This window comes from Amblyraja radiata, chromosome 11, assembly GCF_010909765.2.
Source record: "Amblyraja radiata isolate CabotCenter1 chromosome 11, sAmbRad1.1.pri, whole genome shotgun sequence".
Classification (NCBI taxonomy): Eukaryota; Metazoa; Chordata; class Chondrichthyes; order Rajiformes; family Rajidae; genus Amblyraja; species Amblyraja radiata.
The window spans coordinates 44,133,440-44,152,750 of NC_045966.1; the positions used below are offsets into that span (position 1 = coordinate 44,133,440).

At 47.7% G+C, this 19,311-nt stretch overlaps 1 protein-coding gene across 5 annotated transcripts in view; it reads right to left on the reverse strand.

Annotated features, from left to right (window-relative positions):
- Positions 1 to 6,488, reverse strand: part of pcdh1 (protocadherin 1) — a 349,600-nt gene extending 343,112 nt beyond the window's left edge. For 2 of the 5 annotated variants that reach the window (XM_033029852.1, XM_033029851.1), the window contains exons 1-2: positions 5,302 to 5,549; positions 897 to 3,905 (exon numbers count right to left, since the gene is read on the reverse strand). In XM_033029852.1, coding sequence (XP_032885743.1) covers positions 897 to 3,905; positions 5,302 to 5,460 — 3,168 coding nt within the window. In that variant the 5' untranslated portion in view covers positions 5,461 to 5,549. Of the gene's footprint in view, positions 1 to 896; positions 3,906 to 4,352; positions 4,694 to 5,301; positions 5,550 to 5,839 lie in introns of those variants that run through there. The other 3 variants (XM_033029853.1, XM_033029854.1, XM_033029855.1) reach the window with 3 other exon arrangements.
- Between the last annotated feature and the right edge of the window lie 12,823 nt (positions 6,489 to 19,311).

Below are 19,311 nucleotides of genomic sequence, written 5' to 3' on the forward strand. Positions count from 1 at the left end.
GGAAATGTTAGCAATTTATCGCCCATTAGGAATAAATTCACTGATCACAATATTATAAAATAAAATATGCCAATACAGCTTTCCAGTTAATAATCCAGAAAAATCTAGCTGCTTTAAAAAAATAAACACATTTCAACATTTTTTTTTAAACAAGGCTGCTTTAAAGCAGAATCCGCTTCTGCAAAGACACTCAAAAACAGGTCACAAATATGTCAACGAGCAAACGTCACAATACTGAAACGCAAAACTGAGGTCGGTGCCTTGGGTCAGTTTTAAACCTCCAGTTCTGGGAAAGGCTCGGAAGCGCAAAAGGCTGACCGGTTGTTGCAATGACAATTATTAATCTGGGGGGGGGGGGGAGAGAACAGGCACCTTGTTCTCCTGGTTTGTTAACGAGGTAAAAAAATAAGTCGTAAATTGGAAAAAAGAAACGTGCGTTTCAATGAGCTTCACATTCAAGCGCTTCCAAAGCAAAGACGTGAGCAGATATTTAAATCTGCCGGGATACGAGTGGGGGCAGACGCGAATCTAGAATATTACAGGCAGAAAGTGTACACACGTGTCTAACCTCATGCACCATTAGTCTACAAGATATTTATTAGGTGGGGCGTTCCCTCCTTAAACACGCCTCTGCTTTTAAGAACGCACTGCACGTCTTAGCGTTAATATTGCATTGAATGCGAACCAAAACAAGAACATCGACTTGAAATAATAAATATACAGCACGCCGGTTTTACTTTACATCGTTCACGTTACTCAAAAAGAAAATCTGACATTATAAGAGATTTAAGATAGTTGAAATGTTAATTAACATTAAGAACTAGTGCCCAGTTTCTGGCAGTGTTTTGAGGGGGTGGGGGTTATTGGGTACCAGGGGCACACACAAGCCTGCCTACCTGCTTGTTGTACTTCGGGGGGTTGGTCTTGTAGCTGTAATCAGAGTACTGGTCCGACCCGGTAGAGTTGTTGTCGCCGGTTCCAACAAAGGTGTTGGTCGCGGGCAGGTCCTGCACCACTTGGTGTTTCTTCCCAGCAGTCGGCGACTGCGGATGGAGCTGAATTGAGGGGAGAGGGGAATTCGACCTGTAATGTCTCCCGAGGTCGGGGCTGCCCGGATTACAGTTCAGCGGCAGATGAATCCGTGGACTATCAGTGCTAGATTCGTTGATCAAGTTGAATTGTAATCCCCTCTGTGCGCCGCTCTCCTCGGCTTCCAGTGGTTTCGAAGGTTTGGGGAGCTTGTTTTTCTTGTCCTTGTGCTTGGTGTTTTTGTTGGTCTGTTTGGGGGTGTACAGATCCTTGGTTTCTTTCTTGCCGGCCTGGTAGCCGCTCTTGGCTTCCTTCTGCCGGCAGTAGCGGATCAGTACCACAACCACTATCACCAGTATGACTGCGATAATCCCAGCGATCACTCCGAACAGGACGTTGCTCCTCTGTTTGTTCTTCTCGTAAGCGGGGTCGCCGGCAATGTCCACGTCCAACGGGGTGTTGAGGCTGTGACCCACCAACGCTTCCACCAGGCTCACGTTGGCCATGGTGTCGTTGACGTACATGTGGACCAGGGCGGTGGCAAAGCGGGCTGGCGTCCCACCATCTCTCACTTGAACCACCAGCCGATGCAACCCGTAGTGTCGACGCACGAGTTCTTTCTCCAGAGTCAGGCTTCCAGCGTGCGAGATGTGGAACAGGCCAAAGGGGTTACCTCCAACAATGTCGTAGGTCAAATTGGCGTTGCTTCCTATGTCCATGTCCTCGGCTTTGACCCGCTCCACCACCGTCCCAATGGCGGCGAGGGGGTTGATGTGTTGGAAGGAGGAATTGGAAGGTTGAGTGATGAAGGGAGTGTTGTCGTTTTCATCCAAGACATTGATGGTGACACTTACATAGGCAGACTTGGGCGGTGTCCCTCCATCTATCGCCTTCAGCTGGAAGGTGTAGGTGCTCTGGCGCTCCCTGTCAAAGGAGACCCGGGAGAGGATGGTCCCCGTGCCGTTTTGAATCTCAAATTCGCCATTGTCAGGGTCCACCAACAGAGTAATGCGGGCGTTGGTCTCCTGGTCGGCATCGGACACAGTGACCATACCTACAGGACTGGACGGGGGCAGGTTCTCCCGCACTGAGAAATTGTATGCGTTGAGCATGAACCGAGGGTCGTTGTCGTTCTCGTCCAAGACATTGACCACCACGGTGGCCGTCCCTTTCTGGCTGGGGACCCCCTTGTCCGCCGCCGCCACCTTGAACTCGTAGCGATCCTTCTGCTCCCGGTCTAACGTCGAGACGACCCTCACATCTCCCGTGTTAGGGTTAATCTTGAACAGGTCCTGGATGGCCGGGTCGGGTTGCAGGGAGTAGATGAGCTCGGCGTTGCTGCCGCTGTCGGCGTCGGTGGCCGCCGCCCGGAGTAAAAAAGTGGGAGCGGGGTTGTTCTCCAAGATCCCAACTTGCATGTGGTTCTGGGTGAAGATGGGAGCGTTGTCATTCGCATCAGCGACCTTCACGGTCAGGGTGTTGGTGCTGGACAGGGGTGGGTTGCCCGAGTCCACCGCCACGATCTGGATGAGATACTCTTGGTCCTTCTCGTAGTCCAAGGCGGTGGTGGTCTGCAGGAAGAACTTCTTCTTCCTCTCGCTGCTGGACTCGCTGGCCGGTTTGAGTTGGAAGGGCACGTCTCCCGCGACTATGCAAGTCACCGCCGCGTTCTCCCCCTCGTCGCGGTCCGACACTTGGACCAGAGCCACGGGAGAATCGACCGGTGCGTCCTCGTCGATATCCGCCACCCCGTTTCGGTGAGTGACCAGGCCTATCCCTCGGATCTCGATGGCCGGCGCGTTGTCGTTGGTGTCTCGAACCGTGATCACCACCGAAGCCCTGTCCTGTTTGGGGATCGGGCCCTTGTCGCGGGCGTGAACGTAGAACCTGAACTGGTTGAACTTCTCCCGGTCCACCGGCCCTTGTACCGTAATCCAGCCGGTGTTCTTGTCCAGACGGAGTAGGTGGCGGGCGCTATCCGCCGCCTGGGCGAAAGTGTACTCGATCCGAGAGTTCTCGCCCAAGTCCATATCGGTGGCCCTCACCTGCAGGATGGAAGTACCGGCCGGGCTGTTCTCTTCCACCGACCCTTGGTAAATGTACCTCTCGAATCGGGGCGCGTTGTCATTAATGTCCAACACACTGACCCGCAAGACCGAGGTACTACTCCTGGGTGGCAGCCCTCCGTCCACCACCCTCACCGTCAAATCGTAGGTGTCCCGTTGCTCCCGGTCCAAAGAGCCGGTGACTATGAGTTGGGGCAACCTCTCGCCGTGTTCCTCGGCCACCTGCAAGCTGAAGAGACCCTGGCCCTCGTTGCCCAGCAATTCGTAGCCGGACACGCCGTTGGTCCCCGAGTCGCGGTCGCTGGCTGTGGGGATGTTGACCAAAGTGCCCGGGGGTGTGTGTTCGGGGATGGCGATGGTGATGACCGGCGAGTTGAAGGACGGCGAGTTGTCGTTCACGTCTTGCACCAAGATCCTGCCTTCCACCAGCACGGTGGGCGAGTTGTACATGGTGTCGGTGACCGAGATCTCAAACTCCAGTGGGCATTCGGTGGGACTGTCACACGTCATCTTCTCTCGGTCGATGGATGTTTCCGTGGTGTACATGTTGCCTCCCGTCTGGTCCACCCGAAGGTAAGGTTGGCCTAGCTCCAGCTTGAACAGGCGGTTGTCCCGCTCCAGACCCAGACTCTCGCCCGGGTTTCCGATCAGCGTGTTGGGCGGCTGTTCCTCGGGCAGGCTGAACGTCACCGAATTCTGTGCCAGGGAACCGGGGAGCGGGCACAGGGCGAGGAAGGGCAGGAAGAGCAGCAAGCCGCGGTAGGCGGAGGCCGGGACCCGGGCCATCGGCGTCAACAAGTGCGGTGCCAACTGTGGAGGGGAGAGGGGGAGAGGTGGTTCAGGGGGGATTCAGGGAGAGGGAAAGAGGGAGGGAATTGAGAAAGTGGGAGGGGGATAGAGGAAAGTGGGAGAGGATAGGCAGAGATAGAGGGTGGAAGAGGAGAGCCAGAGAGAGATGGGTGGAGGTGGGAGAAAGAGGGAGAGATGCAGAGTGGGAGAGAGATGCAGGAGAGGGGGAGGTGAGACAGATAGATACAAGGAGGTGGGAGAGGGGCAAAGAGCGAGGATGGAAAGGAGAAGAAACAGAGCGAGGAAAATGGGAGGGGGGGGGGGCAAATGAAAGGTAGAGAGGAGAGTGGTGGTTGGAAGGGAAAGATAAACAAAAAAGGATAATAAATAAAACAAAATTCATAAACTTCGGTGAAAATATCAGCCCAGCCTTTTCATTACGAGTTCTAACAAGGTACTGTCGCTCACATCAATCCGGCAATGCAACTTATTTGAACGTGGAGACAGCGAGTTCCATGCGGATCCGAAAGCATTCCATTTACACACACACACACGCTCGCAGTGCCTCGCTAGAGAGTGGAGCAAAGGCAGGCAGGCGGCTGCCCCATCTGCATTCGACAACAACAAGGGGGGTTCAAACCTGGCCGAGAAAATCCCATTTGCTAAAAGCCATTGGAGAAACCCTTTCCGAACCGAGGCGCCGCGGAAGGCAGTGTGCGGTGGTTAAAGTGCGAGCGCTCATGCAGGCTACAGAGCAAGCGAAAAAAAACCTAACGCTTGCAAATTTCGGGGAGGAAGGGAAGGTGGGCGGCGAAGAGACGAGCACCTCCCCGGACTAACGTGGGGTGGGGAGCAAAACGGGTGGGGGGAGAAAGCGAGCGAACGCGCAAAAGATTGTAGCAGAGACGAATTGAGATATTGCCTCGCTGTTGCAACGCCGGTCGGCGAAAACGAGGAAGTGGAGACATTATGTTGAATTTATTTTTTTAAACACAAAATTCCACGTTAACATTAAGCCTCACTTCACGAATCGAGCTGCAATTTACGTTATATTTTTTAAAAGAATCCGTGGGAATCTATGATATTCCCCTCTGATCCTTATTGGATCAGTGGCGGGTTTCCCCCTTAAGATGATCCGAGATTTTCCTACGCGGCTCTTAGCATTCTACACCAAGTCCGATCTCCCAATATTAAACGCACCGCGGTCTCAGTCTCTCCAAACCAAGCTTTGGGTTTTACAAGGGATTCGGTTTAAATACACCTTCAATCTTGGCAATCAAATGCAGGTGCGTTTTCCTCTCTCAAACATACAACGCAAAAGACGATTGACACCCAAATTAATTTTATCTCTTCCACCCCCCACCCTAGAAAAAAGAGCCCGATTTACAATTAAAAGAAAGAATGTAATGTCCCTTACCTCGGCGTTATGTATCTCAGAGGAACCCGCAGCACCGGCTTTGGGAGTTTGCTTTTGCGTTTTTCTCTCTCTCCGTCTCTCTCTCTCACACACACGGAGTTTGGCGCTGTCCGCTTGCTTTCTCTTCCCACCCTCTCTCCCTCCCTCCCTCGCTCGCATTCACTCCTCCCAGTGAAACCGAATCAGTCTCGCAGTTTTTTTTCCCTTCCCTCTTTCTCATGCCTCGCCTGCTTTGCGCGTCACAAGATTAACTAACTCAGCCCCGTGTAATCGGGGTGAGGGGTGGGTGTGGGTGTGTGTGCGTGAGAATGAATCAGCCTAGTCAACGTCCACACTTGCTGGTAATAAACAAACTCTCCGGACAAAACCCACAAGCAGATCAAAATAAAAACATCGCATGCATATTAAACTCGAGAGCGATCCGGATTGAAATTTAATGCCATCAGGCTAATAAGTTATTTTGCCCCAAAACAAAAAACCTGTAAAAGGTTCCTGAGTATCAACACGTGATTATATACAGGATTCAGTCATGTTTTACCGCATTCCACTGGGTTCAGACTTCTGGAGCTCCCGTGTTATTAAATCGTTTCTTCCCGCAGTTACCGCATTGTTGTTTTGATTTAAAGAAAAATAACAACCCAGCAATAAATGAGGGTAGGTTCTCCCGAAACTGTTCTTTCTCTCCCAACGTGCAGCGATGGATGGGAGGAAGGGGATTCCTTTATAAACGCAGAGAGAGATGGGGAGGGAGAAAGAGATATTCCTCGCTGAACACCTTGCCGGTTGCTTCTTCAGAGAACGAGACTTGTATACGAGGGAGCCTTCCACTCCCCGAGAGCTGTTTATAGAGAGCGCAGTCACAACTTGTTGCAGCCGTTTAAAGGAACCCCGTTTTAACGAGAGAGGACGCCATCTACAGTCAAATCTTGCAAGAAATTCTGAATTCTCATTCGCGGCATGGAAATAAGGATGTGCGATTTTTTTGGGGAGTGGAAACCCACTAACTTTGCATTTAATATAATATATCACGGGTTGCTTCACCCCACGCCATAGTTTTGTTTAGAACAAGGAATACCACCGCCTCAAATTGACGTTTTAGTAAGGCGCATAGATTTATTTCAATTTAATGGTTTAACACAAAATTAAGTCCAGGGTTCAAGGATTTTGCTCTTGGTCGAAATTGAAGAAATTAATAATCCAATGTGTTCACATCTCCTCCCCTCCCCCCCTGGAGACGGTGCAATGCAGCTCCGCCTTCTTGCAAAACGTGGCGATAAAGGTTGGCCGCGCTGTCCGGCAGTGCGATGCATGACCGCAGCGACTGGTTAGCGCGCCTACATGCACGACCTCCCTGTGTATCAGGTGGATTACTGCATTGTCGTGTCCCGGGCTACAATCTCTCTTTCTCTCTCTCTCTCTCTCCTTCCCCTTCCTTCTTTCTCCATGGGTCCGCGTCCACCAATCCCCGTATAGCCCTTCTCGCCCTCCTGACTCCACCACCACCACCCTCGTCTTCTTTGAAAGTTTGCCTTTCTGCAGCGTTCAATAGTACATCATCGAAGCTGCACTGCCGAACTAAGCCACCGGAGGAGTTGCGATTAAACTACGCCAGTCTAACTGTGGCCAAATCACAATGCTGATATAAAAGGGGCAGTGTATAGATAAGGCTAGGATTTCAGGTACCGCATCCAGGTCGGGTACTGGTTTTATTTATTTTTTAACACAGCAACTTTGGAGTTTTTTTATACCTGTAAGCAGAAATAATGAGAAATAGTTGACATGATGCAATTTATAGTTATCAATATACACATTTTAGCCTCTGCAGATAAAATGCATCATTGAATGACACGTAAAAGCTGATGGCAGGGAAAGTGGCGACTGTGCTATAATATGGAAGGTACACAAAAATGCTGGAGAAACTCAGCGGGTGCAGCAGCATCTATGGAGCGAAGGAAATAGGCAACGTTTCGGGCTATAATATGGCTTTGCGGAATTGGGTCTTATTCACAGTGGCGCAGCTGGTAAACACAACGCAGGAGACGCGGGTTCGATCCTGATCTTGGGTGCTGTTTGTGCGTGTGGCATTTACACGTTCTCCCTGTGACTGCGTGGGTTTCTTCGGGGCGCTCAGGTTTCCTCCCACATCCCGAAGACCGACGGGTTTGTCGGTTAAATTGGTCTCTGTAAATGGTCCCTACACCCTCGTGTGTAGGGAGTAGATGAGATAGCAGAGAATGGGACACCATAGAATTAATGTCAACGGGTGATGGATAGTCGTTGTGGACCCGGTGGTTCAAGCAATCGAGCAATAATTGGCTTGGAAGATCATGGATGTCATTCTGGGTACAAAAAACACAACAACGACTGGTACTTCAGTCCCAAGAGTCAAGATATTGTCATATTTCCCATAACGGAACAATGAAATTCACACTTGCAGCAGCACAACGTGTATAAACATATTTAAAAAACAAAACAATAATAGTGTAAAGTGAAAAAAAGCCACCCCCAAGTCTATATAGTTGGGTGCTTATTTGGAGGTTGTAGTGTTTAATAGGGAATAAGTTGCTCCTGAACCTGGATGTTACAGTTTTCAGGCTCCTGCTGTACTATCTTCCTTATGGATGACAGGAGTGAAATGAGAGCATGTGGCCAGGGTGGTGTGGATCTCTGTTTCTTTCTATGTGGCCTGACCTGCTGAACATTTCCAGGAATTTCTGCCTCAATTACTGCAACTACAACCAGCAGCTCTGGGGACCAGGTTTGATCCTGACCTCAGGTGCTGATTGTGCGGCGTTTGCATGTTCTCCCTATGACAGCGTGAGTTTTCTCTGGGTGCTCTGGTTTCCACCCACATCCCAAACACATGCAGGTTTGTAGGTTAATTGGCCTCTAAAATTGCCACTAGGTTGTAGAAAGTGGATGGGAAAGTGGGATGATCTGGTGATCGACGACCGGACTGGACTCATTGGGCCGAAGGGCCTGTTTCTATGCTGTGCCTCTAAACTATGATTGAGTTCCCAGGTTGGTGCATAAGGAACTGCAGAAGCTTGAATCTTTAGGGGAAATGTAATATGCTAGAAAATCTCAGATGGCCTGGCAGCATCTGTGGCAGGGAATCGGCAAACAACATTTCAGGCCAGGACCTGTGATCAGTCAGAAGAAGGGTCCTGACCCCAAAATGTTATCTTTCCATTTATTTCCACAGATGCTGCCCAACCTTAGACAAAATGGTTGGAACAAAGTCCAGGGGTAAAAGCAGAAGGTTTGAGACAGGATTGAAGAATGCAAATTGTAAATAGAAAATATCAGGAGGGGAGAAATAGGTGGGGCACCTGGGAAGGGGCACGGGAGGGGCAGTAGGTGGTTACCTAAAATTGGAAGATTCAAGATACAATGAATATAGAGTATCAGCGGGTCAGTCAGCATCTCTGACTGAGATCATGGATAGGTGATGTTTCTGGATGGGACCCTTCTTCAGACGGATTGTGGTGGGGTGGGGTGGGAGGGATGGAAGCAAGAAAAGATGAGGACTAGTCAGAGCTGGCAACAGATTTGAATTTGAATCCTTTATTGTCATTCAGACCTTTCGGTCTGAACGAAATTTCGTTGCCTGCAGTCATACACAATAATAATAAATTACAAAACCTACAATAAACACAAATTAACATCCACCACAGTGAGTTCACCAAGCACCTCCTCACTGTGATGGAGGCAAAAGTCTTAGTCTCTGTCTCTTCCCTCCTTGTTCTCCCTCTGCGCTGAGGCGATCCAGGCTGAAGATGCCGCTCTCCAGTCCAGCGGACCTCCGTGGTGATGTCGCCACTGCCGAAAGCTGGAACGCCGTCTCCGCTCTGAGTCGGCCCGCCACAGCCTCAGCTCTGAGTCGGGCCGCTGCCGAAAGCTGGAACGCCTCCTCAGCGAGTCGGGCCACCGTTGCCCCAGCTCCGAGTCCCACAGCCTCAGCTCCGAGTCCCGCTGCATCAGCTCCGAGTCGGGCCACCGCTGCATCAGCTCCGAGTCCCGCTGCCTCAGCTCCGAGTCCCGCTGCCTCAGCGAGTCGGGCCACCGCTGCATCAGCTCCGAGTCCCGCTGCATGACCTCAGGCAGGATGGTTCCCTGATAGGCCAATTGTTGGCTATAGGCAGTGATTACAAGAGTGATATACAGTGCATTCAGAAAGTATTCAGACCCCTTCACTTTTTCCACATTGTTTCGTTACAGCCTTATTCTAAAATGGATAACATTCATTTTTATCATCAATCTACACACAATACCCCATAATAAAAAAGCAAAAACAGGTGTTTCAAATTTTTTGCAATGTAATTAAAAAGAAATAACTGAAATATCACATTTACAAAAGTATTCAGACCCTTTACTCAGTACTTTGTTGAGGCAACTTTGGCAGTGATTACAGCCTCAAGTCTTCTTGGGTTTGATGTTACAAACTTGGCACACCTGTATTTGGGTAATTTCTCCAATTCTTCTCTGGAGATCCTCTCAAGCTGTCAGGTTGGATGGGGAGCGTCGATGCACAGCTATTTTCAGGTCCCTCCAGAGATGTTTGATCGGGATCAAATCCGTGCTCTGGCTGGGCCACTCAAGGACATTCACAGACTTGTCACAAAGCCACTCCTGCATTGTCTTGGCTGTGTGCTAAGGGTCATTGTCCTGTTGGAAGGTGAACCTCCGCCCCAGTCTGTGGTCCAGAATGCTCTGGAGCTGGTTTTCATTAAGGATCTCTCTGTACTTTGCTCCATTCATCTTTCCCCCGATCCTGACTAGTCTCCCAGTCCCTGCTGCTGAGAAACATCTCTACAGCATGATGCTGCCACCATGATGCTTTACCGTAGATATGGTATTGGCCAGGTGATGAGCGATGCCTGGTTTCCTCCAGACATGACGCTTGGCATTCAGGTCAAAGAGTTCAATCAGATCAGAGCACCAGAGAAAACAACCCTTTTGGCAAACTCCAAGCGGGCTGTCATGTGCCTTTTACTGAGGAGTGGCTTTCCATCTGGCAACTCTACCATGAAGGCCTGAGTGGTGGAATGCTGCAAATATAGTTGTCCTTCTGGAGGATTCTCCCATCTCCACAGAGGAACTCTGTCAGAGTGACCATCGGGTTCTTGATCACCTCCCTGACTAAGATTGTTCAGTTAGGCCGGGCAGCCAGCTCTATGAAGAGTTTTGGTGGTTCCAAAGCTCTTCCATTTAAGAATGATGGAGGCCACTGTGCTTTTTGGGACCTGCAATGCTGCAGAAATTGTTTTATACCCTGCCTGAGATCTGTGGCTCGGCACAACCCTGTCTCTGAGGTCTACGGACAATTCCTTCGTCTTCATGGCTTGGTTTTTGCTCTGATGTGCACTGTCAACTGTGGGACCTTATATAGACTGGTCTGTGCCTTTCCAAATCATGTCCAATCAATGTAATTCACCACTGGTGGACTCCAATCAAGTTGTAGGAACATCTCAAGGATGATCAATTGAAACAGGATGATCCTAATCTCAATTTTGAGTGTCATAGCAAAGGGTCGGAATACTTATGTAAATGTGATATTTCAGTTATTTATTTTAATTACCTTGCAAAAATTTCTAAACACCTGTTTTCGCTTCTTCATTCTGGGGTATTGTGTACTTTTAAAATAAGGCTGTAATGTAACAAAATGTGGAAAAAGTGAAGGGGCCTGAATACTTTATGAATGCACTGTATATATATATATCACTACAAATCTGGAACTGGGTAATTGACTTTTAGTGGAGGAAGTGGGGAGGAAAGGAGGGGAGGAGGGAGGGGAGTGTATGTAGAAGTTACCAAACATTAGAAATGTCAATGTTTCTACTGCTGGGTTGTAAGCTGTTCAAGTGGAATATGAGGTGCTGTTCCTCCAGTTTGCATGTGGCCTCACTCTGGCAACGGAGGAGGCCCATGACGGAAAGGTCATTATGGGAAGGGGAGGCAATAGGTGTAGGAGTAGGCCATTCAGCCTTTCGAGCCAATGTTATCATGGCTGATCATCCCCAATTAGTACCCCATTCCTGCCTTCTCTCCATATCCCCTGACTCCGCTATCTTTAAGAGCCCTATCTAGCTCTCTCTTGAAATTATCCAGAGAACCGGCCTCCACCGCCCTCTGAGGCAGAAAATTCCAGACTCACAACTCTCTGTGTGAAAAAGTGTTTCCTCATCTCCGTTCTAAATGGCTTACCCCTTGTTCTTAAACTGTGGCCCCTGGTTCTGGACTCCCCCAACATGATTGGCAACCAGGAGATCTAGTAGGCCTTGGCGCAAGTGTGGGGCGGAACGGTGGTCGAGTCTATGCTTGGTATCGCTGATGTACAGGAGTCCTATGAGCCAATGTACGCAAAACTGTGCTATTTGGGGGAAGTGGTTTATTGGGGGAGAAATGAGTCGGCAGCAATTTTTTGCATCAATGCCAAATGTTATATGGAGAGAATTTCTGTACTTTCACCCCACAGATTGCAGTGGTTCCAGAAGCTTGTCACCTCAAGGGAGATTAATGATGGGTGAAAAAATGCTGTGTTTGCCAGCGGTGCCCACATCCGTGTGTATGAATTTAAAATAAATTATTTTTAAGCCGAGAGAGTAGTCAGAAAATGGAAGGCACCAGCGGAAAGTGTGGTGGAAGCATAATCCATAATTGCTTTTAAATAGGAAGTGAATAAATATTTGAATTAAAGGACTATGGAGAGATGGATAGAGAGTGAGATGCTATAGATGGCTCTTCTCGGGGGCTTGAGACAGACGCAGTTTTTATCCATTGCCCCAAAGCTCTACAAACTTTCATTCTAACCCACACTGAGTCATAGAGCATACAGGCCCTTTGGCCCAACTGGCCCACACCAGCCAACATGTCCTAGCTACACTATTCCCACTGGCCCGCATTTAGTTTTAACTTAGCTTAGAGATACAGCACAGAAAGATGCCCTTCGGCCCACCGAGTCCATGCTGGCCAGCGATCCCCGCACACTAACACCACCCTACACACACTAGGGACAATTTACAATTAATCAAAGCCAATTAACCTGCAAACCTGTCTGTCTTTATAGTGTGGGAGGAAACCGAAGATCTCAGAGAAAACCCAGGTGGCCACTTGGAGAACGTATAAATCCCATACAGACAGCATCCATAGTCAGGATCGAACTTGTGTCTCTGACGCTGTAAGTGCTGTAAGGCAGCGACTCCACCACTGTGCCACCGTGGTCCATATCCCTTCAAACCTGTTCTATCCATGTACTGTCGAAAGGTTTCTTAAACGTTGGTATAGTCCCTGCCTCAACTACCTCCTCTGGCAGCTTGTTCCATACACCCACCACCCTTTGCGTGAAAAAGTTACCCCTCAGATTCTGATTAAATCTTTACCCCTTCACCTTAAACTTATGTCCTCTGATCCTCGATTCACCTACTCTGGGCAAGAGACTGTGCATTTACCCAATGTATTCCTCTCATGATTTTATACACCTCCATAAGATCACTCCTCATCCTCCTGCGCTCCAAGGAATAGAGTCGCAGCATCAACCTCTCCCTATAGCTCAGACCTTCGAGTCCTGACAACATCCTCGTAAATCTTCTCTGTACCCTTTCCACGTTATATATATTGTCAAAAATGTGTATCCATATTTTGCCACGCAGGCTGGATTCAGGATGATTACTAGGTTGGCAGATCTAACCAATTGCACAAAAACAAGAGGACATCGTTTTAAGTTGAGAGGGACGAAGTTTAAAGGAATGTACAGGCAAAGATTTTTTCACCGTTGTGGAGGGTGCCTGGAAAGAGCTGTCAGGAGTGGTGGTGGAGGCAGGTATAATAGTAGCATTTAAGATGTTTTTAGATAAACACATGGAGAGGCAGTGAACAGAGGGATATGGACCATGTGCAGGTAAATGAAAGGTTATGGACAGGAAAGTTTTAGGGGGATATGGACCAAACACGGGCAAGTGGGACTGGTGTAAATGGGGAATCTTGATCGGCATGGGCAAGTTGGGCCGAAGGGCCTGTTGCCGTGCTGAATGACTCTATGAATGTATGAGATTAGTTTCAGCACGGACATTGAGGGTCAAAGGGCCTGTACTTGTGTTGAACCTTTCTATGTTCTATGTTTTATATTATAAAATTGCAGCGATAACATTAACTATAAATTTGAAGTCAGTTCTAAAAAGATTTGCCTAATGAAACTCCGAGATTCAGATTCAGGGACAGTTTCTTCCCAGCAGTTATCAGGCAAATGAACCAAGCTATCACCAATTAGAGAGTGGTCCTGACCTACAATCCACTTCATTGGAGATCTTTGAACTATCTTTGATCTGACTTTACTGGGCTTTATCTTGCACTATTCGTTATTCCCTTTATCCTGAATCTGCACATTGTGGACGGCTAGATTGTAATCATGTATAGTCTTTTCGTTGACTGGAGAGTTCGCAACAAAAACGCTTTTCACTGTACTTCGGTACACGTGACAATAAACTAAACTAAACTAAACCTGGACAGGTTTGGCTGAATGGCCAGTTTCCGTGCTAAATGACTCTATCAATCTAGGAATCCATGAGATTAGTTTAGCTTGGCATTGTGTTCAGTATGGGTATTGAGGGGCAACATGCCTGTTCATGCACTGTCATTTTCTATGTTCCATGTTTTATATTAAAATAAAACTGCAGCGACCATATTAGATATAATTGGGTATTAGATATTAGATATAGATATAGATATAATTGGGATTGTCAATAGTAAAAAGGGTTGCCAAAGTATCATGTAATAAAAATGAACTGCAGAAGTCTGAAGAAGGATCCCGACCCAAAACGTCACATATCCATTTTCTCAAGAAATGCTGCCTGACTTGCTGAGTTACTCCAGCACTTTGTGTCTATTTTTACCTGATATTTCAGCTAGGAGAGAATATAGTAAAGAATTGGCCAATTTGGAGATTAATTCTGTAGATTAGGAGCAGGCAAAAACAATGGGTCTGCTGTGGTAGTCCTGTTTGTGGGCATTGTCAGCTGCTTTAATCTTGGACTCCAAGGAGAATCCAGTGTACATGTTTAGAGATACAGCGTGGAAACAGGCCCTTTGGCCCACCCAGTCCATGCCAATCATCGATCACCCGTTTTACACTAGTTCTATGTTATCCCACTTTTGCATCCACTCCCTACACACTAGGGGGCAATTTACCGAAGCCAATTAATCTACATACCCGCATGACTTTGAGATGTGGGAGAAAACCGGAGCACCCGGGGGAAACCCATGTGGTCATAGGGACAACGTGCAAACAGTACACAGTCAGCATCTGAAGTCAGGATAAAACCCGGGACTCTGCACTGTGCGGTGGGTCTATCAGTTGTGCCGCCCAAGTACATATATTGCAGGGGAGAATGAGAGCGAGGTGGACAGTCGAGAACGAAGAGGGCATAGAGAGCGTAGGGGGGCCCGCGCCGCAAAGAGCGAGGAGGGTCACCGAGAACATAGGGGGGTGCCAAGAACAATGGGGGGACCCGGCAGGGGACCACTGAGAACAAAGGGGGGATCCGACTGGGTGACCGCCTGCTGCCATGTACAGCGGCAGGCCAGGTTCATCACGGCGAGCAGAAACTTGTAACTTTATCAGCGCCAGAAACCTAGCAACTCTTATGTATTGCCCAGGTGAGGTCTGCTGTGTGATATTACCGGGTTGTATGCAAATACACTGTACCTAGGTACATGTGACAATAAAGTATCATTGATTCAATGATTCATTGAATCATTGATTCAATGGCTTAGAAGTTACAGAGGCAGTGACAGGAAAAGCACTTGTCATTGTCATTACATCATGAACCTGACATCAACTTTATAATTTCCCTTCTTGTATGAATATAAAATCCAGAGCTGTCACTTCAGTGCAGAGCTGAGGAAATGCTACACTCTCTAGGGTGTCATCTTTCAAGTCAAACATTAAACCAAGGCTGTGTAGAAAGGAACTGCAGATGCTGGTTTATACCAAAGATGGTCACAAAAAGCTGGAGTAACTCAGCAGTTCAGGCAGCATCTCTGGAGAAAAGGAGTTTGAATTTAGTTTCTTGTCACGTGTCTCGAGGTACAGTGAAAAGTTTTTGTTTCGTGCTAACGAGTCAGTGAAAATACTATATATGTTTACAATCGAGCCATCCACAGTGCATTGATATTACAATTGTGCCATCTACACTATACAGATAGTAGGAGGAATAGGTGACATTTTGGGTCGTAACCCTTCTTCAGACTGAAAGACAGAGAAGGCCAGAACAATTCAGGGCCGGCAACAGATGACCTTGGGAAGGGTGGAGCCCACAATGGCGCATTGTTGGCTGGGGAAGATGTGCTAACCACAGTGATTCAAGGATGTGAACAGTGGAACGAATAGACGGACTAGTGTGGGGGAGGGGAGGTTGGGGGGGAATGAAGGCTGCTCTCAAAGAGAAGATAGACACAAAATGCTGGAATAACTCAGCAGGACAGGCAGCATCTCTGGAGAGGAATGGGTGACGTTTCGGGTCGAGAGCCTTCTTCAGACAGAAAAGCATCCCTTTGTGGAATTAAAAAAAGAGGTGCAGAAATCGCCCATGCCCTGACCACCATTAACCCTTCAAAGAGACACCTTTTGACAAAAATCGAATCCTTTTGTCCTTATAGTTGTTTGTGGGAGCTTTGCTGCGCTGAAGTTGGGAGCCAGGTTTCGAACATCATTAAAGAGGGAAAACATAAAGTAACTCAGTAGTTCAGGCAGCATCTGTAGATGCCTTTCGGATCGAGACCCTTCTTCAGAAAAGCCTCTACATTTTAGAGGTGCATCGATGACCATGAAGCATAAAAGGCGCTGTAAGTGTTTGAATCTCCCTACATTTTCTTGTTTCACTTTAAGCAGGATATAAGTAAGCACAAAAATAATACAGAGTGCTGGAGTAATTCAGCGGGTCAGGCAGCGTTTCTGGAAAACCTTGGATAGGTGATGTTTTGGGTCAGGACTCTTCTTCAGACACCATTTGTGTCTCCATATCAATAAGTTATTTTTTTAAAGGATTGTGTCAATTTGCTGCTCTAGTTTCTCAGGTATGTACTCCATGGGAGAACCTCGTGGATGAAGGAAGGCTGCTCTCAAAGAGAAGATAGACACAACATGCTGGAGTAACTCAGCAGGACAGGCTACATCTCTGGAGAGGAATGGGTGACATTTCAGGTTGAGACCCTTCTTCAGACAGAGAAGCATTGTTCAGTCTGAAGAAGGGTTTCGGCCCGAAACGTTGCCTATTACCCTCGCTCCATAGATGCTGCTGCACCCGCTGAGTTTCTCCAGCACTTTTGTCTACCCTCGTGGATGAACCTGATTTGGCCTCTCCCGTTCCCTGCCACATCGATTTAGAAAGATTAGGGAGGACCGCATTGAAACTTACCCGAATAGTGAAAGGCCTGGGTAGAGTGAATGTGGAGAGCATGTTTCCACTAAGTGGGAGAGTTTAGCACCAGAGGTCACAACCTCAGAATAAAAGGACGTACATTTAGAAAGGAGATGAGGAGGATTTTTTTAGGCTGTGAAATTCATTGCCACAGATCGCTGAGGAGGCCAAATCAATGGATGGAAATTGACAGATTCTAGATCAGTAAAGGTGTCAAGGTTTTTTGGGGGAGAAGGCAGGAGAATGGAGTTGAGAGGGAAAGATAGGTCAGCTATGATTGAATGGCAGAGTATACATGATGGGCCGAATGGCCTAATTCTGCTCCTAGAACTTATGAACATGATTGCCCAGAATCGAGGGCATTTCTGGCTCTGAAAGTTGGGATGTTCCTTCACCTCACTCTTCCATCTTGGGCTCAGTCTGCAAATATCAGCCAAGATCAGGAACTCCTTGAAGCTGAGGATTCTTCATATTCTTGTCCGTGAAGTCTATTTGTTTAAAAAACCATAAAGTGCTTCAGTAACTTAGTGGGTAGGAAGCATCTGTGAATGGGCAGCACAGTGGCACATTTCTAAACTTGCTGTCTTGCAGCTCCAGAGACCCAGGTTCGATCTGGACTATGGGTGCTGTCTATATGGAGTTTGTACATTCTCCTTGTGACAGCTTCTTTGGCCCACCGAGTCCGCACTGACCAGCGATCACCCTGTACACTAGTTCTATGTTACACACAAGGGACAATTTACAGAAGCCAATTAACATACAAACACGCTCATCTTTGGAATGTGGGTGGAAATTGGACCAACCAGGGAAAGCCTACGCAGGTCAAACGTGGAGCACGTACAAACTCCACACGGACAGCACCCGCAGTCAGGATCAAACCCAGGTCTCCGGCGCTGTGAGGCAGCTGCTCTACCACTGCCCCTTCCCTATTAAACAAATTAAACAAATACTGAATTACAAAGCAAATATTCGGAAACTATTGGACTGATATAACAAACAAACCGTTTTGCTGTTTGCTTTCAATGTTAATCTGATGTTAGTGTCAGGGGTGACTCTGTTTCTGTCTAAATATTCAATCACAGAGTGATTGCCCTCTGGGTTACCCTCTGGATTGGTCATGCAAACATTTAGGTAAGGACCATTGGAGGTAGAAATTCATTGTTGACCCCGACCACGGTATTCTGCGAGTGAATACCAAAAATAGCATTTTATATCAAATGCAAGATCATGAACTGGTTTAATACTGTATTAAATTGACAGTGAAATAATAACGCACAACTCAACAGTGCACAGAGTGAATGTAATTCGAATGCAACCATGGCAGCATGTTGGTTAAGGTATTGGACCAGAAGCCTGGACTATTTATCAAGAGTTGTGAGTTCAAATCCCGCTTCAGCAAATCAGGAATTTAAATCTCAGGAAATGAACAATTCAATAATGAATGGTTAACCAGTGTTACTGTGGCACAGTGACCCAGTGGTAGAACTGCTGCCTTACAGTGCCAGAGACCTGGGTTTGATTCTGACTATGGGTGCTGTCTGTACGGAGTTTGTACGTTCTCCCTGTGACCGCGTGAGTTTTCTACGGGTGCTCCGGTTTCCTCCCACTCACCAAAGACGTACGTTTGTGGTTTGATTGGCATCGGTAAAATAAATTGGAAATTGTCGCTGGTATGTAGGAGAGTGCTAGTATATGGGGTAATCGCTGGTCGGCGCCGACTCGATGGGCTGAAGGACCTGTTTCCACACTGTATCTCTAGTCTGAAGTCTAAAGTCGGTGAGTCAGGTTCAGAAATAATATTTTTATTTGGCGGGAGCTAATTTAAGATGGACAATTAATGATTGGTAAGCCAAAGATGTTTACAGTCTGTTAAGGAATACGATAAAAACTAAAGGATGGTCTGTTACAAGGACAGCACAGTGGTGCAGCTAGTCGAGCTACTGCCTCACAATGCCAGAGACCTGACTTTGATCCTAACCTCATCGTATGGAGTTTGCACGTTCTCCCTCTGACAGTGTGGGTTTCCTCCCGGTGTACCGATTTACTCCCACGTCTTGGGAATTGTATGTTAATTGGTCTCTGTGAAATTGGAGAGTAAAATGGGATAATGTAGAACTGGTGTGAATGGGTGAGCGATGGTCAGCAAGGACTCGGTCAGCCATAAGGCCTGTTTCCACGCTGTATCTCTGACTAAACTTAGCACAAACCAACCCACAGCACAAACACCATAAAATTTGCAGACGACACGACAGTGGCGGGGCTGATTACTGAGAGCAATGAGTCAGCTTACAGGGAGGAGATACAGAGGTTAAGAGGCTGGTGCTCAGAGAACAACTTAGCACTCAATACAAAATAAACAAAAGAGCTCATCATTGACGTCAGGAAGAAGCAGGGTGACCATCCCCCGCTGCACATAAACGGAGAAAGAGTGGTCAGAGTCTCCAGTTTCAGGTTCCTGGGCACCCACATCTCAGCAGATTTCAGGTGATCAACTAACAGGCACTCCCTGGTAAAGAAGGCACAACAACGGCTTTACTTCCTAAGATCACTCAGGAAAGTTAACATAGAAAATAGAAACATAGAAAATAGGTGC